This window comes from Haliotis asinina, chromosome 13 (assembly GCF_037392515.1).
Source record: "Haliotis asinina isolate JCU_RB_2024 chromosome 13, JCU_Hal_asi_v2, whole genome shotgun sequence".
NCBI classification, from domain to species: domain Eukaryota; kingdom Metazoa; phylum Mollusca; class Gastropoda; order Lepetellida; family Haliotidae; genus Haliotis; species Haliotis asinina.
Genome location: NC_090292.1, coordinates 6,197,645 through 6,221,965, shown reverse-complemented (window position 1 = coordinate 6,221,965; position 24,321 = coordinate 6,197,645). Strand labels below are relative to the sequence as shown.

Sequence of the window (24,321 nt, the reverse complement as noted above, 5' to 3'; positions counted from 1 at the left end):
GTCTAACATAAGTGTATTGGTCTGACAGGACTGGAGTGAAACATGGCTTTATTGGTCTAGTAAGACTTGATCGTGAGTCTAATATGGCTGTGTTGGTGTGACCGGATTGGAGTCTAACATGACTGTACTGACCTGTCTAGACTGGATGGAGTCTAACATGTATTGATCTGACTAGACTGGAATCTAACATGGTTGCGTTGGTCTGACTATACTGGAATCTAACATGGTTGCGTTGGTCTGACTAGACTGGAGCCTCACATGAGTGTATTGGTCTGATTAGACTGGTGTGTAATGTATGTGTATTGGTCTCATTAGATTGGAGCCTCACATGAGTGTATTGATCCAACTAGACTGGAGTCTAATATCGTTATATTGATCTGACGACAGGAATCTGACACGAATGCATTGACCTGTCTAGATTGGAGTCTAACATATATTGGTCTGACTAGACTGGAATCTAACCTCGTTGTATTGGTCTAACTAGACTGGCGTCTAACATGTTTGTACTTGTCAAACTAGACTGGAGTCTCACAGCGGTGTGACTAGACTGGATTCGAACATGACTGTATTTATCTGACTAGAAATGTGTTTTTCGTGGGAGTATTGGTTTTACATGACTGGCGTCTCTCGTATTTATTGTATTAATTTGTCAAGATGGAGGTCCTCTGGTTAGTGTTACGTTCTGACAAGACTTGTAGTAGTTGTAGCCTAACAAGACTCTCGCAAGTCGTGTGCAGGTCTCTCAGTGAGGATCTCCCATGCTTGTTTTTACGAGCGAACATGACTGGCGACTCTAGTGGGTCGTGCACAGGTCAATGAGGGTCTCCCGTGCTTGTTGAACCGGTGTATCAATGAGGGTCTCTCCTGGTTGTTCCTGAGTCCCAGCATGGCTTGTGTCTCCGACGGTAGTTGTAGCGGGCGTCTCTCAGATATCTTTCATCTCGCCTGACTGGTATAATTGTGTGACAGAACCTCGTCTGGCGTCATGTTCATTTGATGTCATGTTCTTCTGACAGCATTACTGAGATAATCATATATCAAATACTGTATCTTTGTAAAACGTGAGTGAGTGGGTGAGTAAGTGAGTGAGTGACTCAGCGAGTGCGCTGTGTTTACGTCGTTTTTATCATTCCAGCAAAATCACAGCGAAGACACCAGACATGGGGTGTTTGTTACATATTCAGCTAGTTTACTTCTCTTTGGTGTCTCTGACACGTCGCCACGATATTGCGTAAAACAGCATGTGATAACTTGTCCTCTAGTACAAGGGACAGAGGATCAGTCGTTCACTCGCCATGCTAAGATGCCTGATTCCACTCCCCTCATGGCAACACTGTGTGAAACCCTTTTATGGTGTCTCCATGAGATTGCTGGAATAAAGCTAAAATATCATGCTCACTCACTCACACACTCACACACTCACACACTCACACACTCACACACTCATTCAATGCCTTTGAGAAGCGATACCTGGTTTTGTCTCGTTTAAGGTCGTTGTGGCAAAGACATGACGATTGTTCATCATTCTGCAACACTCCCATCTTTGAGATACGTTCAGGCTTTAGCACTATTTAAAAGTTAAAACACCTGAGACATCTACCGTTCGCACTGTTTGTCTTTTTAAAAACCAATCATGTTTAGACTGTACTGGGTACCGATGATACATTTTAACAGACTCTCAGTCAACAATGCTGTAAAAAACTCTGTTCGCTGTTTATTAAGGAAGTGGTAGTGCAAAAATAACGATAATATGCGTTAAATACCAAAATATTTACATCACACCTAACAGCTGCGTCTGGGAGGATTATCCCATAATTGAAAGAAAATGACGGATGAAGAGGTGATCTAAATAGAGCCCTATCATCTAGGCGGTGGGCATCTGTACACAGCTTTTACCCCGGTAGTTTGATCATCATCTCAAGATCATAAGGCGCTTATGTTACAGCTGTCGACGTGACGTCAATGATTACATAGATTCCTATTGGCGCTTGGATTAGTTGCATAGCAACGATACCATCACGTCCGGTCAATACCGAACTCTCTTAATAACAAGCGTGAAAATATGAAACTTGGCGTCAAAAGAAGCTATATCTATCCCTTGATATGTCGAATGTTTGATTTTCAGTGGAAAGTACGTATACCTGAATAAGAATAATTTATAGTTACAATGTGCGCTATTTTGCACCCATACGTATTTTTTGCACTGTTCTGTTATTGTCAGTATAATTTGATTTAGAACATATAATATAATACACACATGTACAACTTTTACGGGAAAGTATGATGATCAAATAGGCATATTCACAATTATAATAAGAGTTTTGTTTTGCTGTATTTTATATTTACGCCAAACATGGCATACTTGCTATTTCCAACCAGTAGGATGTAAGGATGCTGTCTTCGTGTGAAGTGTTAGGAATGCGGGGCACTAGTGCTGCACTGATGCATCGAACTATCAGTGGATTGGTGAAAGCTTCGATACAAATTACCCGATGGTAAAAACGAAAATCTATTGATGCATCGATAGCATTTGTGATTAGTTTCTTGTCAGCCATTAATAGAGATAGAAACTACTTTAAATTGTTTTTATTTCATGTGAATGTATGATTTTTATATATTCATTTGTGAAATGACTTCAAATGAGAGAATGTAAGGATAAACAGTTATTGCAATAGTTTTGCAATAGCTGGTCGCAATAGTATGCTGCAATAGACTATGTTTATCGGTACAGTTGTTTCCTCAATAGTCACCCATGCTAAAGTATTTTAGCCACACTATGTTTGAGCCTCCAGAACACAATGTGTTCTCTGTGCACACTCTGGTCAGATAAATCTCACACAGTGTGTCCTACCACAAGTCAAGTCTGTCCAACACAATGTGTCCTACCATTGTGTTCAAAGGGTCCACCTTTACTCTCATACTCGGTCTCGGTCCGATTCTGTTTGGTATATGAGATGTGATCAAAACACAGTAAGGTTACAAATCCTAAGTATTTAATGACATGAAACAAATACCATAATCTATGAAAGATGGAAATGACGGTACGAAAGCCCTATTTCTTGTACAATTATGGTATGTCAAATCAAATACAACATTTCTCAGTTCTACTAATACCGTGCTATACCGTTTCTCTCCTAACCGTCGGATACCTCCATCCATCCATCCATCCATCCATCCATCCATTAATTTAGGCAATATGGGCGTGAAGGTCACATATTTTGGTAAGGCTGTTGCTCCATTGGGGCACGCACCGATTCCTATATTCCCCGAAATTAACTCTTCTGATGTGTGCATGACATGCTGACGGTTCAACCTGTACCCGTCAGAACACTACAAGAGTGAGGGGTTTGTACAATCCACTTTATTCCGTTCAGTATGAAGTACAATGTACAATGACATCGGGGGCTGTTGGGCAGAGTCGACTCCCAATGAAACACAGTTAATATTACTGACGATATGTATATATTTATATGACGTTTACACAATGTTGTAGTAGACACGAAATGAGCGTGATAATTAGAATCTAGCAGTCAGTGCACATCCGAACTTGAAAACGATACGAATTTCGGTTATTGTAATAACAATTAAAGTACTCCCAACACTGTGAGCCAACACACTACAGAGAAGACAAAATGTGTCTGATCGTACAACAAGAACAAGTCCATTTTACAGCAATCTATAGTGACGTCTTTATTTTGACGTCATAATGCTTTGCACACGTCATTAGTGCACGGAGTATTTCATTGACCCCTGTTTATGACGTCAAAACGTTGTGAGGGCTGTTTGATGCCGATAAGAAGAAATCCCAGTGACATCCTTTGTGGACGAATACTCCTTCATGTATACTCACGTCGGTGTTGGTCTTCATCGTATTAGCATTCTAGGGGCCACTGTTCTTAACACTCATCAGAGAGTTTGTACAGATAATATCACTCCATTCGTCCACTTAAATCACGTGACCCAAGGGTCAAGGTCACCTAGTGAAATGGGTTCAAGGACGGTAAAGTCTGACTTCCTTTTGGTAGATCGGCTGATGTAGAATCCAACAGATGGTGACTCTGCAACAGAACCATGGAAGGATGTTGTACTCTAGATTCTGCCCGTTATGTTTTGGGGTAGCTTGGGTGTGGGGTGCGGGTGTGGGTGTGTGAGTTTGTTGGGGGTATCATCACATATGTACACATATACGGGGATCACTTACTTTGTGAAGTTAACATTCAACAAATTCCTCCATATGTTGGATAAAAATTGGATCCCTAAATAAAGTTTTTTTTCAGTGCTATGTTGGCGAGAGACCGAAAAGAGAATAGTAAAATTGCATTCGCGGATTCACTGAAAAGTGACGTTGGCATTATCAAACCCGCCAATGTTTTCACATTGCTATAATTGTCTTGTAAACATGGGATGTTTTATGACTCCTCAGGCTTAACGGAACAGAATATTTGACATTTGTGTGAGATTGTTTCCGTAAGGTTTCTGAGAAGGAACCATTCCGGATGAACATTGACGGGGCATCCTGCAAACTGTCTGACCGACCTGATTTTTTATACCAGGTCACGATCTGGTTATTGGCGTACTCGCGCAGCGGTCTTAATTACCGGTGTAAATAAAGATGGGGACACGTCAACTCTTCATCGTACTTTGGGATAAAACCGTGGATAACTGCGTTATTCTGAGTCGGACGCTAATTGCTTCCTTGCAGGTAGAATATAGTGCCCTAGTTCTATTCGTTCAATAGCGAGAACCAATGGCTGCTATGTTTTGATTTGTCCAATCGCAACTAAGGTAACATTGGCTTAATCTTTGGCAGGAGAAGAATGAGTTTTTAGAGCACTCTGACCGAATCTATCTCTTTTTTTTTGTGAGAGGTAAAGAGTAAAGGAGGTGTTACGTCATGATAATGATATGTATATTATCTTTCAAATTGTGGAATTTTAAAGAAGGTAACGCTGAAAGGAATGAAATACTCTTTCAACATCAACAGCTATGTTGAACGTTAGGCCGCAGATGTTTTCAGTGTTGGTATCACCAAAGGTCAGGCATTTTGCCGCCAGATAATAATGTTCCAGAGTGTTATTTGAATCGATGACCACGGCTCAGACATTGCCCAAAGCTGTTACTAGTAAGGCTAGACCTCCACTTCAATGAAGCCCTAGCGTCTATGTTGACGTCTTTCAGGACATAGTGGCTGAGTGAGTGAGTTTAGTTCAACGCCGCACTCAGCAATATTCTAGCCATATGGCGGCGGTCTGTAAATAATCGCGTGACCAGACAATCCAGTGATCAACAGCAGTAGCATCGATCTGCGCAACTGGGAACCGATGACATGTGTCAGCAAAGTCAGCGAGCCTGTGACCACCCGGTCCCTTTAGTGGCCTGTCACGACAAGCATAGTCACCTTTTATGGCAAGCGTGGGTTGCTGAAGACCTATTCTACCCCGGGTAGACCTTCACGGGTCCTGATGGACATCATGGATAGCAACTTCAGTTTTAGTATATAACAGCAAGAATCTACACCCAAACGTCATTCTATTCCATAAACAAGAAGTTAAGATCTGTTTTGAAAAGTGACCATTTTGAATATTATGCAAGACTTTCATATATCAGCAATTTCTGTTTTAGCGGGGGGTTATTTCTAGCGTAGGGTGGGAGTTACTTCAGTTTCTTGAGTTTTTCGTTGTGTGTTTGCGCTAAATATACCACACGTAGGTTGTATGCTTCTGCACTGACTCACCAACTTCTAAATACGGATGATCTAGGATTGGTCCTGACAATATACATTGGTCGTCAGCACAACACGGAACATGTTCGTGTGTCTGAAACGTGCTAACGTAAAGACACAACGTTTTATTCCCCTCAAGTCAAGATGGCAGACCTCACTGCGATGAAATATTGTCCAAACTGTCGAAATTCCCTGACTTTGTGAACCTACCTGACATATTAACACTGAGGGCTGAAGGCGGCGATCTCCTCGGCCGTCGGTTTGGAGAGCGAGAATGTGATGGAGTTGTAGTAAAGGCCACTAGAGACAAGTCTCACTGCAGAGTTCTGGCAGCCCAGGGTCACGCTGCGCCGGTCTGAATAATAATTATCATTGGGTCATGAACCAGTTGGCATTTTCATTCTCAGCTCCGTGGAGATTATACAATCAAAGCTGCACGACGGTTCAAGTCGTATTGCTATCTTATTCTATCCATTTTCTGACAGGTTTGGTTGGTTATTGTTTAACACCGCCTAGATTTTCGAAGCTCTCTTAGCGCTGATAGTCGTACATTAATGTTAATGTATGGCACTCACTACTGTCTCAGCGGTAAGAGAGCTTTGAAAATCTATGCCCAGGTTATTGCGTCGGTCTGTAAATAATCCAGTCAGGACCAGATAAACCAGCATGAGGGTCAAGCTGGGGAATTCGGATACGATGACATTTTGTCAACCAAATCAGCGAGACTGACCACCCGATCCCGATAGTCGCCTCTATCGACAAGCATGGGTTACTGAAGAGTGTAAACTAAACTTAAATCTAAGTCACGTGTCTAAAGAGACACAGCCACAGAGAGCGCTAGAAACGTTCTCGAGTCCTTCTGCTGTCAGCGATAACCCATGCACCTACTCTACGCCACCAGCATTGCTTAACTGAATCTGAGCTGTGCCCTGTGTGCAGGATGGGACAATTCGGAAGAAAGACAACCCGGCATAGAGAATATGTACAAACCGTCATTTCCTGTCAGCTGTTAATAGAAGTGGGAATACTGGCTTTCAGTATATTCTGACATTCTCGAGGCAATGGGTGTTATGTTTACTTTATTATAACAAAATGCTATTTTAAGCCAGGTTTTATAAATATGAATAAATTGTGAACTGGAGTTAATGAATAATCTGAATACTACAGGAAATGTAAGGAGAGAATGGCAGAATGACAGAATGGTACGTCATTAAGTATCTGTTTATGTAAAACAGAACGAGGAAGTATTCGTGATCTTTATACTCACTAAACCAGTACTAGTCCAACTTCAGATCAAAATCAAAACAAATGCTACACAATCAAGTATATTCATATATATGTTCAGTCTTGAGTTCACATGTTTCAGATGTTTCAAAAAATGTCCTATTGTAAAGTTGCAGGATATTGCTGGGAAGTTACGTTGTTGACTGATATGTGATATCGAACCTGATGAAGAATGGTTTAGTTGATTAGGACTGTAATTTCCTGGTAATCGAGTGGTGACTTGGGTAGCGATGAGGATAGTAAAACCTCAATTTGGGAATGGATAAAAGGGTATGAGACCTGGCCTTGGTGTTTAGTATCCGATGTGTGGCATGGGGGCAGGACAAGGGAATTAACACAGAATTCCAGGAATGTCTGGAATTGGGGGACTTCTATTGTACATAGACTTTGTACGAAAAAAAGAAACAAAAGAAATCGGGGCTGCGGAGAGAAGGCTTGTGGTATGCAGTATTGGGGATAATGGATATAACAGATGATTACAGGTATCGGATTGGATGAGTATTGGATATTTCCATTGTCAGGTGATGGAGACAGTTTAATGACATTGTTGTATGTAGCTTTGAATTCTGAATATCTGTGGCGGTGCAGGATTCCCAAATCAGAGAACAGTGGGAGTAGAAAATGAAAATATTCTATAACGGATTCTGAACTGAATCCCTGTATAGATTCTCCGCATACCTGCTTTTGATCGTAGTCCACAAAAAGCTCTCTTCCGTCCCATGTAGCTGACGTCCAGACCGTTACCATAGAGATACTCCACGTAATCAGCACCAGCCTCGTTGTGGCACTGAAAGGGAGAAAATTCAGGGCAAACTGACGAACCCGTTAGACAGTTTACATAAAACTTACAGAAACTCCTTCCTCACACGACGTCACCGCGGCGTCACACGAGCTATGAGGAAAGAGTGACGTAACTCGTCTGTGGTTTCGTTGGCGTGAGAGAGTGAAGCAGATGACTTCTTGGCCTTTTGATTGCTCGGTAATAATTAACCACGCGTTTTTTTAAGAACAAAAAGTGTTCCGCTCAAGACTAAGCACAAGTCTTTGATATGTAATTGTTAAAAGAGTACAAGAAATGTAAGTTTGTTCGTTCTTTCAACATGGCACTCATGTATGTGCTACTTTTAGTGAGCGTGATTCACGCCAACATTCTGGCAATATCACCCCAGAAGACACCAGATATGGACTTCACAAATTGTGAATATGTGAGGAATCGAACCCGGGTCTTTGGCGTGATGAGTGAACACTGTAAGAACTACGGGCTACCCCACCGCCCCTTACAAACCGATATTAGTGCTGTAGACAAATAATCATATCAACATGTAAAGATACTAATGTTTTCATATAAACAAAGATAAAAGCCACCCGAACCCAAAGCCCGGACGGGTGTGGCATCAGGAAAGGGACATGGCGGACACTCACTCTGACCGACAGGCCGCTCTCGATGGCCACCGTGGAGCCCCGGGACGTGACGCCGATGTCGACCGACAACATGAGGATATTCTCGGGGTAGATGATGGAAGCGGTGCAATTGCGTCTCTCCCCGTAGTTCTTGAGCGTCACCACTTCAGCAGTCGGCATCAACATGACGTTACACGCTGCAATAATAGTAACACTGCTAGTGATGATGATGATGATGATGATGATGATGGACATGAACTTTTGTATTTGCTACTAATTCTTCTGCAAGCTACACAAATACAGTGGAAGCTGTCTAAACCGGCACTCAATGGGACTGGAGGAAAAATCCGGTTTAGACACGGTGCTTGATTGTAGAGCCGATGGTAAGTGTGCAAGCCATGGGTGGGGCTGCGATTGTATGCCGGTGTTGACAACTTGCCGGGTTGGGCAGCTTCCACTGTAATATTTTTTTCACATGCCACTACTGCAGATGTAATTAATTGCAGCTACTTCTTTACTTCTTCTTCTACTACTACTACTACTACTACTACTACTGCTGCTGCTGCTGCTGCTGCTGCTGCTGCTGCTACTACTACTACTACAATTTACAATTACCTTCAGCTACTACAAATGCTGCCACTACTACTACTACTACTACTACTACTGTGGGTACTTCAATTACCTTCAGCTACTACTACAAATGCTGCCACTACTACTACTACTACTACTACTACTTCTACTACTTCTACATCTACTACTACTACTACATCTACTATTACTACTGCTGCAACAACTAACTACAACCAGTGGATCACAATGTTTAGAGTTTTGAGTGGTAGTTATTATGAGACACATTTCGTATCACGGCAATAGTATATTTTAGCGGCAGGCCTTTTTTGATAGCGCTCCAGAGGTACCTGCCCTTGGCAATATATTGTTTACTTCCTGCGCAAAAGTCTTAAGTGAAAGGCGAGAGTGCAACATGTTTGCTGGACTGTTCCCTACTGTGTGTCCTATATATAAATAAGGTTGGTCAACAACATCCCGACCGACAACCTACATCAAAGACTGACACTCCTCGCCTGACTGTTCACTGCAGAAACTAGCTTCATTTAGAATTTCTGGTAAGTTAATACTTGACATTTGTGACCTATTGCCTTAGGCTTGTGACTCAACTGCATTGTCCTAGAAATTGTGATTCAACGTAACTTGCTCATTGTTTCCTAAATGCATTATTGAATATTTTAGACTTGTCTGTGTTATATTCTGCTGGTTCAGACGGGGCAAATAGTAGAGTGCGGTAATGTACGGCAGGGCAGTAGGTGATACTGGTACATAAACAACAGGGTTGCTGGAGACACTGTAGACGACCGAGACACTCACGTTGAGGGTTGTGGAGGTAGCTCAGCCGGACCCGGAAGCCCTGACCCGCCTCAGGGACCCGGAACTGGATGAGAGCCACGTTCTGCGAGGCCACGTAAACTTGAGCCGGTGAGTTGACCCCGCAAAACGTCTTGTATCGTGCCTCGAACGTGTCCCCTGTGTCCTGAATGTTGGGGAAGAACTCCGACTGCAGCTCCCAGCCGTCCACCAGCTGCAATACACAACACAGGGTGAACCGGCTGCAATATGAAACATGGGGTTAGCCAGTTGCAATACACAGTACGGGGTAAACAAGCTGCTATTTACCAAACGTTTCCCACAAGCTGCAATACAAAACACGGGATAAACCAGCTGCAATACCCAACAGGGGGTTAACCAGCTGCAATACACAACACGGTGTTAACCAGCTGCAATACACAGCACAGGGTTAACCACCCGCAATACACAACACGTGGTAAACCAGCTGTAATGCACAACACAAGGTAAACAAGCTGTTATTTACCACACTAGTTTCACAAGCTGCAATACATAATACGAGGTAAACCAGCTACAATACACAAACCAAGGCCAACCATCTGTAGTTTACAGTGACTTTTGAAGCATGACAGCAATCAACAGTCAATGATTGAGTTTAATTTTACGCCGCACTCAGCTATATTCCAGATATATGGCGGCGGTCTGTAAATAATCGAGTTTGGATCATACAAGCCAGTGATCAACAGCATGAGCATCGATCTGCGCAACTGGGAACCGATGACATGCGTCAACCAAGACAGCGAGCCTGACCACCCGATCCCGTTAGTCGCCTCTTACAAACTGAAGGCCTGTTCTACCCCGGGTAGATCTTCACGGGTCCTGATGGACATAACGACTTCACTTTTAGTTATATAACAGCGTGGCAGCCTTTCATGGCAACAATAGCCAACGAAAACAACCCACCTGGCATATGTAAATAAGCCATAAAACAAAATCGATTATTTCCTGGAATGTCTTTTCCAATTGGAACAGCAATCCTTCTCGGTGGCAATCCTTCGACCATTCGAATACTTACACTCTCTTGTTCAAAACAAAAAATCATCCCCAAATTACCATCGTAAAATTGCCCCTGGGTATTACAGGCCAAACACAGCCAGGCATTCTCCACCTGCCCGTCTCAATCCGCACAATATCAACTTAATTGTGTGTACTAGAAATTAATCGACTTTTATATTCATGCATGTAGTTTTTTTGACAGACGCCGTAAGGGACGCCGCTAGGAACAATGTTCCAGTTAGACGACGGGCATAATGGTTTTATATGAAAATACTGCCTGAAGTAATGCAGATTGTGGGCTTTTAACACCCGAGTGAATTACACGTTCATGGTGCTGAAGAAATCTTCGAAAAAGCATGATCGACGCTAATCCATGCCGAAGTTCCGTCCAGGTATTCTGGGCTACCAAATCCAGGATGGAAGGTTCTGTTACGCCGAAAGGAAACAACTTTGGACAACATATTGCACCATGACGTCAGTATAGTTCCAACCAATAATTATATATCCTAACAGAAAATCATTTCAAAGTGAAACGTGAAGGTGGGCTAACCACTACTGAATAAATCATGTTATATTTGGCAAGTGATTTATTTATTCAATGAAAACGACGCCATGTGGTTTTCATACATCCTATCAAACGCCGCCGGATGTCCCTGTCACTGTCACGAATGACAATTATATTACCAGAATTCATATTCTTTTTCAATTTGCATTTATTGGTGTCAGAAAAATCGAAGATGGTGTCACATAACAATACATTTGCATGAACCTGAAGAGTTTTAGAATCAGAATGACATTAATGTCAAAAACGGAGAAGCGCAAGTGACACGGTTGTTTTCAGCTCCAAGTACCACCATCTGTACCACCATCTGTACCACCATCAGTACCACTATCAGTACCACCATCAGTACCACCATCTGTACCACCATCAGCCACGGTCATGTATATGCTGCTGCAGACAAGGCACCACAGTGAGTTTAGTTTTACGCCACACTCGGCAATATTCCAGCTATATGGTGGCGGTCTGTAAAGTTTCGAGTTTGGACCAGACAATCCAGTGATCAACATCATGGCAATACACCTGCGTATTTACGTGTCAGCGAGCCTGAACACCCGATCCGGTTAATTGGTTCTTACAAGCATGGATTAATGAAGACCAATATTCTAACCCGGACCTTCTCGGGTACAAGGCAGCAGAACCAACATGATACTCATCCTCGGTGAACAGGGACATTTTGTGTGCTGTTACATTAAGTCTAAGAATGGCTAAGTAAATGTTGCTTTAAGCCGTTTCAGCAATGCAGTGGCATAACCAAAATCCTTTGCGTACGAACTGAATAACTGAACTGTTTGGATTGTTGCTGAGTGTGTAACATTCGTCTTATCTCTCTCTTTCCGCAACATACTATCTTGTTCCGGAAAGTCACTGAAGGTTCCCAAAGTCCACCATGGTACTCACCGCCACAAGACCCCCTGCTTCACACTCAATGGTAAACTGGGTGAACTCAATCTGCAGGAGGGTGTCCGGTTGACCCAGCATGTACATCCCACACACCTCGCTCGACCCGTCCGATACGTAGAAATAGTCCCCGGCAGTCCTCTTCATGCTGATACAGCCTAGCAACGAGAAGGAAGAGTGAGTGAGTGAGTGAGTGAGTGAGTGAGTGAGTGAGTGAGTGAGTGAGTGAGTGAGTGAGTGAGTGAGTGAGTGAGTGAGTGAGTGCCCAAAAGAAGTTGAGGATTTTATTGATTACATGACTAGGAAGGAAATATCCACGACATCACGTATTTCAGTGCGATTCATATGTTATACTTAATAATATACTTATCCAATATGACAATATTTAGGCCAGTGAAGTGTTAGTCATGTAGTAAAAGGCCCTCTCCCCCCATCCCACCCCGCCTCTAAATATTCTCCGCGCGCATGCGTCAGGTTTGTGTTCAGATGTGTTTACGTTTCTTTACATTTGTTGGTCATATTTTGTTTGTTTGTTGTGATTACCTAGTTGTCCATCGTCTGGTGTCTCGGACTGTCGTTTCAGTAAATCACCTCTCTGAAAATAGACAACATTGTGTGTATACATAAGCGATCATCAGTAGGTGCCATACAAGAAAGACCTTATAAAATGAGAAAGAGAGACACGTAGCGATTATCCACAGATAGCATGCGGGAAAGTAGTAAGGGTTATGTGAAAATCATTGCCAACACCAGGTGTCCGGGTGTTTGGGTGAGCTTAAGCTGTGCTACAGATAGTACCCTTCATTCCCATACAATGCATTATTATGTATATGGCAGCTACCTAGAGACGACGGACAAATCAACTCTCACACTAACTGTCTTCACTGGTGTCTGGTAACCTAATGGTTAAAGCAATCGCTCGTCACGCCGAAGGTCCGGGTTCGACTCCCCACTTGGGCACAACGTGTGAAGTCTATTTCTAGTCCGTACTGCTACAAAATAAAGTTACGCAGTGTCAAGACTGAACACTACTATCGTGTCGCTGGCCGCTAGCCCGTGGTTAGTAAGACCCAGTCGGGCCAGTAAATGTCTACTGGTCCGACTGCCGTGTGAATTTTTCATATGGTTATTTTGTCAGTACATCACGCACTCGGACTTGGTAAGTTATAATACAACTACAAAGCACTGTGGTCTCATAAAAACATTATGGCCTTATATCAACAGGACCCGTGTGAAGGTCCGGAGTAGAATAGGCCTTCAGCAACCCATGCTGTAAGAGGCGACTAGGTTCGGGTGGTCAGGCCAGCCGATTTGGATGACACATGTCAGCGGTTCCCAATGTCCATCAGGACCCGTGAAGATCTGGGGTAGAATAGGCCTTCAGCTTTTAAGAGGCGACTAACGGGATCGGGTGGTCAGGCTCGCTGTCTTGGTTGACGCATGTCATCGGTTCCCAGTTGCGCAGATCGATGCTCATGCTGTTGACCACTGGATTGTCTGGTCCAGACTCGATTATTTACAGATCGCCACCATATAGCTGGAATATTGCCGAGTGCGGCGTAAAACTAAATTCACTCACTCATATCGGCAGCTAAATGATGAAACCCATATCTACGGTGAATGATATTGTTACCTAGAAAGTTTCTGACATAGCTAGCCTCTACTCACCTCACTCGGAAAAATATATGCGATTATTCTGAATGAAAGACTAACAAAATGGACAAATGTTATGGATAAAGTTTCTGAAACGCACGCTGTTTTCGGAAGGGCTATTCACTTGTTGACCACATATTGTACGCCATCATCGAAAAAAAAAACTATGTCGAAGAAGAAAAAAGATATAACTAGCTTTCATTGATTTTAAAAAAGCTTTTGATTTTGTGAATCGAGATATACTATGGAAATTACTCTCTTCATACAGTGTAAACGGCAAATTGTTACAATGTCTTAGGAGCATATATAAAACAGTAAAATCATGTGTCAGGGTACAAACTGAGCTAACGGGGCATAAAACTGCCCATTTGGATTGTATGCTGAGTCCAATGTTATTCTCATTATTTATAAACGAACTTTCCGTAGAAATCACACACTACGCTAAGCATGGGGTCCAACTGTTTCCTGATGAGCTAGATATTCTAATGTTGTTGTTTGCAGACGATGTAATTCTTATGACAGATACCATTGGTGGTCTTCAGTGTCAGCTAGACACTTTAAAATTGTATACAGATAAGTGGGGATTAACTGTAAATTTGGATAAATCTAAAGTCCTGGTTTTTCGGAGAGGTGTGAAATTAGTGGTTAAGGAAAAATGGCTTTATAATGGGAGAAACATTGAAACGGTAAACAGCTACAAATGTCTAGGTTTTGTGTTCACATGTAATTGTAGTCTCAGGCAAGCGGTCTCAGAACTTGCATCCTGCAGTAAAAAGGCTTTAATGGAATTAACTGAAAACTTAAGGAAATTAGGAACAATACCTTTGGAAGTATTTTTAAAAATTATTTGACAGCCAAATTCAGTCAATATGCTTGTATTGGTCACAGGTATGCGGATTTAAAAGATACGACAGCATTGAAAAAGTTCACTTACAAGCATGTAAAATATTGTTAAATGTCGGTCCACAAACACCAAATGTAATAGTATATGGAGAATGTGGACGTTTTCCAGTTTATATTAATTCCTACGTTCGAACGATGAAATACTGGCTTAAGTTAATGACAATGCATGATGGACGTAGCCCGAAAAAGGCATATAATATGTTATACCACCTAGACACAGCTGGGTACCACACCTGGGCGTCTGAGATATGCCATATACTTCGCTCGCACGGCTTTGGATTTGTCTGGTTTTCATAAGCAGTCGGTGATCCGTGTGCTTTTCACATTTTTATAGAACGCTTGATCAATATGTTTTATCAAAATTGGACATCTACAGCTGACGTTACAGGTTGTATGCACAAGATAAGAGTCTTCTTGAGTCTGAGGGACATCTATCCTTAAATCTGGAATATAAACTCCGTAAAGTATCGGTCAAATTCAGAACTGGAGTACGTTTAAAGAATAACGTGGGTAGGTGGCAACATACTGATCTGTCTCAAAGAAGTTGTCCCGCGTGACAAGTAGACTTAGAAGATGAATATCACTTTCTGTTGAAATGTCCAGCTTATAAAGATCTTCGGGAAATATTTTTGCCTGACCGTTTGCAAGTAAATATGATATCGTTGAAAAATGTACTTAAACAAAACAAAAATGAAGACATAGTTAATCCAGCTCGTTTTATCCATGATGCATACAAAATACGAGAAAGGTTAGAATAATAGAAATTAGTATTAGAATTATAAAAAAAATACAGTACCGACACACGTGTACATATGTGTGCTCTGATATTTCGCATTGGGGATGTAACTAAAGGAAATATTAACACAGGCAGACAGGTAAATACTGAATCCTTTAAGAACTGTTTCATGTTTTTATGCCTGTTTCGAAGATACATATTACTAGTATGTATCTGGACCTGAGTTCTTCCTACGCAATAAAGACTTTGATGATGATGACTAGCTAGCAAAATTTGGAAATTATTTCACACGCCGCTTACACAGTGTCCGAGGACACTAAAAACAAAATAAATTCTCACCAAACAAAATATTTTGGACCAGTATGGTGTGCGAAGCGTCTTAAAATATCCATGTCATACGTTGGTAAAGTTCTGCGTCTTCACACATCTTCAGACATCTGATCTTGTAATCCATGTGCGGGTCACCTGTCCTTTTTCTGCTTCCAGTGTGGGAAATTGGGGAGCGATGGGGCGAAGATGGCCACATTCAAAAGTAATTGAAGTGTATGAAAAGTGTAGGCTGGTTGAGACCAAACCTTTCTTGGAATCGTGTCCAACTCAGACACGAGTCTCAGACGTGATCACTTTTATCAGGAGAAGAGGAACATAATGCCATGAGTAAGTGAGTGGGTGAGTGAGTCAGTGAGTGTTTTCGACAGTCAGTGAGTGAGTAGCTAGGTCCGTTGGTGACATACATGAGTTACAAATACTGCCGAAATCCAGAGATACTGTTAACAACAGACACTAACCAGGTTCATAGACAGTACCCAGACTCGGTTGGTTGGTTGGTTGGTTGGTTTCTTGTTTAGAGCAACACTCACTAGTACTCCAGCTGTATGGCGGCGGTCTGTAAATAATCGACTTTGGACCAGACAATCAGGCAACCAACAGCATGAGCATCGATCTTCCCAAATGGGATATGATGACATGTGCCAGCCAAGTCAGCGAGTCTGACCACCCAATCCAGTGATTCGCCTCTTACGTCCAGTATGTATGGGTTGTAGATGACCGATTCTATCCCGGATCACTACTCACAGGACACAACTCAGAGAAGGGCTAAAATTGTCTGAAGCAGACAACTGACAGTGACAGCTGCACTGTAACCCAATGCCCACGGTGAGGCGAACTTAAGGAATCGTTCGATAATTATTCGAATATCTTGTCATAAGCTGAAAATCGAAACTTTACAACAATGCAGTAAATTGTACATATCGCTATTTTGGCCACCAATTATGGCGTGCTACATGCAATAACTTAACATCACTAAAACATTAAAACAAGTCAAGTCAAGTCAAAGATATATAATGTACTTAAGGCCTCCGTCTCATATACAAGTAATACTTGTATAATATCAGCACATGTTACAAACATTTCGGGCAAGAAATTACAGTTCAGATAAGATATTGTTTTTAAGGATAACGCATGTTTCACATAGAGGGAACAGCATGTTTTACATAGTGGGAACAACATGTTTTACATAGAGGGAACAGCATGTTTTACATAGAGGGAACAGCATGTTTTACATAGAGGGTACAGCATTTTTTACATAGAGGGAACAGCATGTTTTACATAGTGGGAACAGCATGTTTTACATAGAGGGCAAGATTACGTATCACATTTTCAGTTTTGGAGCATAGAATGGAAACAAAGGCAGTTGAGGGATATTTTAATAGGTAGTTATCTGGGATATATTTTTCCTTAAATCGACATAATATGGGCATACAAAAAACGAAGTGAATTTCTTCTTCTATGGCCGAGCTACATAGTGAACATAACCTTAATCGACTCTCTATTGAAAGTGGTTGATAAGTCTAATAAGCCCAATCGAAAACTGACAAATATGCGTATGGTATTTCTAGATGTCAATACAGATAGATACATTTCAGGTTGAATTAAGCTCTTATGCGATCTGTACAGTTGATATCTTGAACTATTGTCTAAACAGGAATGCCATTCTTGGTGATACATGCTAACAGATTGTTCTCCAAATTGCTTATGAAATACGGCAATATTACCAACTGTTTGATTTATCCTCACAAATCCAAACTCATGAGAAAACAAAAGGTTTCTAATATGTTGTTGGTCAAAGTTGTCAATATGGTACTGAGTCTCTATTGTCCATTTGTGTAAAAAACGGACAGATGATCAAACTTGAAAATTAATAAACATACTATGTAAAACCCCAGGCGTCAACAACTGCCCGAAGTATGTCATGAAATGTGTTTATGAAATAACCTGTAATTGTGGACTGCTTAACATCAGTTTTACGTTGACAGTTCTAGCAGCAAAACAGCCATCTCCGATTGCATCAGATCATATCCCAGTCACCAGATAAACTGGTCCGAAATCACCATTCGTGTGAACAATCAATCGGACTTCACCAAATGCAAACTCACCAAGCCCTTCACATCAGGGGACCCACATCAGACGCCCAAACCCCATCATCAACAGAGATCAAGGATACTTCAATCCATCTGCTAATGATCCGAGTTATTTGTATAAAGATCTCCTCCTTTCAATACTGGCCCTTTGTTTGTACATCCCTGGCATACAGTCCTTTCCCGTATTAACTGACGAGCATGATCAACTTAGCTAATTTTATTCATTATGTTGTTTGTTTGGCCTCAAAAGGTATATGTACAGCGCATCCATTCCATGTGACATTCCTGCTTGGCAGCTCTATAAAAGTCGAGGCGTCACACACACGCCACAAAGAAACTATTTGTCTAAATGAAAAAGGTAAATGTTTCACGGGCATCTGCGTGTCACTTATATTTGTGCACTTAACAAGTTTTTATTGCCATGATTGCAAATATTGTTTATTTGGCCGCGTCCCGATCATCCATTTGTCCACTATAAGAATGAGTGTAAGAACGACTCTGGCTGAGTAAAACATGTTCCTCCCTCGTAACGTTTTCTTCTTTCAAAATTAAATGAGTCCTGCCCCCCTCGACACTTTTGAAAAAAATGCACCGAGAAACATTCAATTTTATATGCATCCTTATCCACAATGGTTGTCAATATCGCTCTGTAAACAGTGTTTGTAGACGTATGCAGGTATCACTGTTGGACTCCTATATCATTTTCAAAAGCATAATAAACTATCCATGACATGCAAAGTGGCAGGTTTATATAGTGGAACATGTTAGGAATTTCTTTTCACTTCCATACCCCATATCATGATCATAAAGGATGCGTCTCGACACTGTCTCAGGTCGGTGCGTTGGACAACTGACGTTTCAGCCTAATTTGCCCCAAATTGTCGTGTCCGGTGAGGGTATGAACGATGCAATGATTCGACACTGATTACACTCAGATTAAGGATTGATTCCAGTCAATGACGTCCAACACAATCCCCAAGGGTCACACGACGCCAGTTGTACAATTAAAGCTCTCACGTTTCTCTAGATGGAGGAAGCTAAGTGACTTCTCTGTAACTGATGAGTCCCGTATGTCCCAATAACACAGTTACAGCGTGTGTAACACTGGGGTAAACGTATGGCGAGTTCTGTAACAACATGCGTTGCTCTTCACACGAGCTGGTGCTTGAACAAACACGCTTTTTGGATTGACCAAGGGTGAAATCTAACAGATTATTAATTTATTAATTTTGGATCGCTATGACTCTACATACAATGACTAGTTAGCTGTAACAGTAGATGTCGTAGACCTTCCGCGCTAGTCAGGACAGGTGTATACCAGCAGAACCACTTTTATTGCTTTTTGTACTGTATCTGTTATACAATGAGGTGAGACTTTAATAACCAATCTGCCTGTGTATATTGTTGAAGTGGGACGCCGCCTGATGTAAGTATAACACAAAGACCTGTGTGCCTAAACAGTTCGTTCAGTATCAGTGTAACCGAGTGTTATGGAAAAGTACATGGTAGCTAATAGTTAAGAGCCAGGAACAATGAAGAACGTGATGTAGGATATCTTGCGATAAATCGGTGTTCAATATAAACGTTATGTTTTGAAAATCAAACACAGCTGGATCTGCATCACCTCTTCAGCCGCTGGCGCTTGTAGTCTCGCTTAGCCAATATTTAAAATAACAAATGTACTGCGTTTAACCTTGGTGAGGCAGTATGTACTTTGACTGTTTTGGGACGTGCGTACACCTTATTGAGCGAGTGATCGCGTTGTCATTAACGTCCAAGTCAGTAGCGTTGTGTCAAGGCTGTGGAAGATAGGTAACGTATATATGTCCGATAATCATCATTAAGTTTGAGAATCATCCCTGTTACTAACACCGTTAGTTGGATAATTCCCGATTGTCCCTGGTTTGACTGGTTTTGCAGCAAAGACTACCCTAACCCGTGGCAGTGTTCTAGTCGGAATCAGCCACTTGCTTAAATGATATCCGGGAAGCTTATTTTCCTTTCCGTGCACTCTTTATAATGGATCTTCTCCTTTAAAAGCGGATTATACCCACTTCCTTGTTTAGACTACAACTTAGATCAAGGCGCTGCAAAAGAGCCTGTGTTCAAGACACTGATGTGTGGTAATTGCAACTCCTAATGTTACGATGATACAGCTTCTCGTCATTATATACGTTGAGTGGGTGGAACAACATGGCCATGTTTGGTGGACTGGGCATTCACCTGCCAAGCACCTGTTTGTCTAATTGTATCACAGGATCTTCTATGAAAATGTACTGTCAGGATGTATTGAAGGGGTCTTTAGGGATGCATCAAAACTACGGATCATTTGGTTGGTATTGCTTTTGCTTGTTTTCGTGTTTTTGAAAAATTCACAGACTGTATTCGACTTGATATTCCGATGATCGTGTGCAGAATCAGTGTGCAGCATACGTTATAACAGAGGGGTCATGGTGTGGGTGCCTGCAGCAGCAAGTGGAGTTGTGCAACCGATGACGAAAACAATAAATGAAATAAGGGTAATATCAAATAAGGGCATCAAGGTTAAGTTGCACTAACCCATAAGCAGACGATGAAATATATGTAGCAACTGTCAGCTAACAACGGCATCAAGGTTGAGTTGTGCAGCAACTGAATAACATGCGATGAAATAAAGGTATCAAATGACGGCTAAAAGGTTGAGTTTTACAACACATTCAGACATTTGTTAAAATAAAGGCAGCAAATCGTTGTTACCCCAAGATTTGAAGTGCACAGGAGTTCTACATATGTCAAAATCAAATTTGTTGTAAGCATCAAAACACTAAGTTATTCTTGGTCTGATATCTACATATAAACCCGACATGTCAGGTGCATTAAATGTAATGACACCACTCTACAGTCCGTCGCCGTCTCGGCAGTAACAGTATGTTTGGGGTAGCTTAGTGGTTGAATCCTCCGCTCGTCACATAGACAACCCGGGTTCGATTCCTCACCTAGGAACACTATGTGCCCTGGTGTCCCCGACGTGATATTGCGGTTTTAACAGCAGTTTAAAGCCATACCCTTTCACTCATTCTACTGTAACAGACGACAGAGAAGCCGTTTACAAATGGGTGAGTGAGTGAGTTCAGTTTTACACCGTTTTTAGCTATGATTCAGTAATATCGAAGCGCCGACACCAGCAATGGGCTTCACCCATTGTATCCATGGGGGAATCGAACCCGGGCTCTTAGGAGCGAAGAGCGAACGCTTTAACCACTGGACCACCCACCACACCAGTGTCACACAAGGAAGATATATCTACTGATTGGCTTTGCGCGTTCAATTTTAAAACATGGTGGTTTCTGTGAGTTATACACTCTTCCAAAAAAGTAGGGGAACTGTACTTTCAATGTACGATTGTCGAAACTTGGAGATACATGGGATTGAATCAATGTTGATAAAATAATAATGGATGTTTTGAGAATGCATCACGACACGGATTTCATTCAAAACAAAGCTGTTCGTTCAGTTACCCCCTCAGTTAGGTGACTGGAGGTTGACATGAAAATTTCAGGTTTACAATGTTCAGTCAGTAGTCTGTGATTTGACCCTGAAAACCCTGACCATGCACAGATGCAAGAAAATTATCGGAAGAATGTTCTACAGTGATTTATCGACCTGACTGAAAAACGTCAAGATTCATAATGACACATCATGCACGTGTAGGAGGCTGCCGCGTTGTGCACGTGCTTCCCATGCATTGTGTTTTAGTGTGGTGATAACGTGAAATGATGCTGCATACAGAAGATGAATGTCATTGTAACTTTCCTCAATGGGTTTTCTTTCTACCAGTCTTCTGTTTGAAGAGTGTATAATTATGATGCCTGAAAAGTTATAGGAGCGTTGTATGAAGCATATATTCGCCTTCCCCATCGCAACGGGGACACGTGTTCCATGCGTTCAGAAACGCATAGCTGGACGTCCGAGTTTAATATCTATAGCCAGGCCATGGTCAGTCGGACTGTATGTAGCATAACTGCAACCTTAACCTGTTGATTATGCGCGGTTCACACTGTCATGCGGTCAGTTACTACTGGCCACTCGTGGCTGATCGTGGAATTTTAGGTTTGGAGGCGAGGTGATGCGAGTCGAATACGTTCTGATATTCAGGCGACTTAATCTGTCACGATCTGGGGCCCGTTTCACGAAACTCTCGTAAACCTAAGGTATCTTAACTTTTCTCGTAGCATTTGTACCTGGCATACTGTAACATAGGAGGTGGAAATGCTACGAGAAAAGTGACGAGACCTTAGGCTTACGAGAGTTTTGTGAAACGGGGCCCTGGTCTCCCGTTGAGATACGATCACATGTGTAGCGATAGGATGGTTCCGGTCGACTCCATGATTAGATCGTGATCACCACGATGGGGGGTCCTCTGTTTGGGACGATCTGGTACGTGCAGGTACGTTCTAATACGTTCATCACGAACCGATGAGCTCTTTTGAGATAGGATACGACTGAGGTCTCGATGTCTTTCTCGATCACGATCGAGGGTGATCATGATTTCAGCTACGACTGTACCCCGCCGGGTATGCATACAGCCTGGCTGACCATGGATGTCAGGGGGTTTTTTTTATAACTTTTTCAGTGTGAACACTACGACCCACAACATTCGTGATGTTTGTCCTTTCCGCGATTGATTCCGGTCACCATGATCTTGGAGGACGATCAGATGGCATATACGTTGCGCTTTGTTGCCATGCAATTCAATTTGACTGGATGATCACGACTGATGATGAATAGTCTAATGGCAGAAAATTGTGAACCGTCCAAAACCTTTTCTACGACCAACACGATTTCCACGACTGACCTCAAGATTCGATTAGATCTGATAAGATCTGTTAGGATCACCACGATTGGTGCACGATTATAGCCAGTCTCGGCGTGAATCGTGAAAGTGTGAACACAGCATTACCGATTTCAAATTCACGTAGGTAGGTGAACTATTGCGTGACTACAATGGTCTGATATAGGCACAGAACGCCAGTATCCGGAAGGAATCAAACTGTCTTGTTCCTTGCCGTCCGCATGCGGTTCCTTGTTTACAAAAGGATTATTAAGCATTACACTGCATTCTTTGAAGATCAGTGTAGTCTTTGAACTTCCCGATGGAAAAAAAGAAATGCTTTCGTGATTACTTCCGTTTAATTACCATCACGTAATGGTCACTGGGACGGTCAGGCCACGGCAATGGAAACACTAGTAGGTTGATAAATGGGTTGTAGAGTGATATGGTGGATGGTTGATTGGGTGAATAGTTGATTGGGTGAATGGTTGATTGGGTGGGTAACAGAGTGAGTGAGTGAGTGAGTGAGTGAGTGAATGAGTGGGTCAGATGGTGAGTGACATAGGGAGTGATGTGATTGAGTGACGAATCGAGTGAGTAAGATGTGGGTGGGTGAGTGATGGAGTGACATAGGGAGTGATGTGATTGAGTGACAGATCGAGTAAGATGGTGGCTGGGTGAGTTATGGAGTGGCATAGGGAGTGATATGATTGAGTGACGGATCGAGTGAGTAAGATGGTGGGTGGGTGAGTGATGGAGTGACATAGGGAGTGATGTGATTGAGTGACAGATCGAGTAAGATGGTGGATGGGTGAGTGATGGAGTGACATAGGGAGTGATGTGATTGAGTGACGGATCGAGTGAGATCGAGGGTGAGTGAGTGATGGAGTGACATAGGGAGTGATGTGATTGAGTGACGGATCGAGTGAGTAAGATGGTGGGTTGGTGAGTGATGGAGTGACATAGGGAGTGATGCAATTGAGTGACGGATCGAGTGAGACGGTGGGTGAGTGGGCGAGTGAGTGAGCATGATGGTGAGTGACTGAGTGACGAAACGGGTTAGTGGGTAACGGAGGGAGTATGTGAGGGAGTGACGGACACTGAAACATTACACTGAAAAAAATATATTGCAGTTGCATTAGTTTAGCTAGGAAACATTATCCAAAAATGATGAAGCATTACCCATAACTCGAATAATGTTTTTGGATTACCTGATCATAACAAACTCCACTATATAACTCACAACTCAACTTGAACAGGCATATTTAATTTCGCTTGACCAGCTTGAGTGCATTGCACTGGATAGCGCCAGCTGCTACAAAGGAAAAGATATACCAGATATAACCTTATTAGTTAAGAAAAATAAATAAATAAAACAAACCAAATAGAAGAAAACAAAACATGTTACCGAGGAAACTACTTTTACAAGTCCACTGCCATCAGTAACATAAACATATAGCCTCGGTTGTGTAGAGGATAGTACACATGTCCACAAAAAGCGGACACACATTGCCATGA

At 42.1% G+C, this 24,321-nt stretch overlaps 1 protein-coding gene across 1 annotated transcript in view; it reads right to left on the bottom strand.

The window, feature by feature from the left end:
• Positions 1–3,343: 3,343 nt before the first annotated feature.
• LOC137260015 (corticotropin-releasing factor-binding protein-like) overlaps positions 3,344–24,321 on the bottom strand; it is a 65,699-nt gene continuing 44,721 nt past the window's right edge. Inside the window, exons 2-8 of the mRNA XM_067797696.1 lie at positions 12,825–12,876; positions 12,282–12,439; positions 9,791–10,001; positions 8,429–8,604; positions 7,685–7,793; positions 5,933–6,077; positions 3,344–4,058 (exon numbers count right to left, since the gene is read on the bottom strand). Coding sequence (XP_067653797.1) covers positions 5,941–6,077; positions 7,685–7,793; positions 8,429–8,604; positions 9,791–10,001; positions 12,282–12,439; positions 12,825–12,876 — 843 coding nt within the window. The 3' untranslated portion in view covers positions 3,344–4,058; positions 5,933–5,940. The remainder of the gene's footprint in view (positions 4,059–5,932; positions 6,078–7,684; positions 7,794–8,428; positions 8,605–9,790; positions 10,002–12,281; positions 12,440–12,824; positions 12,877–24,321) is intronic.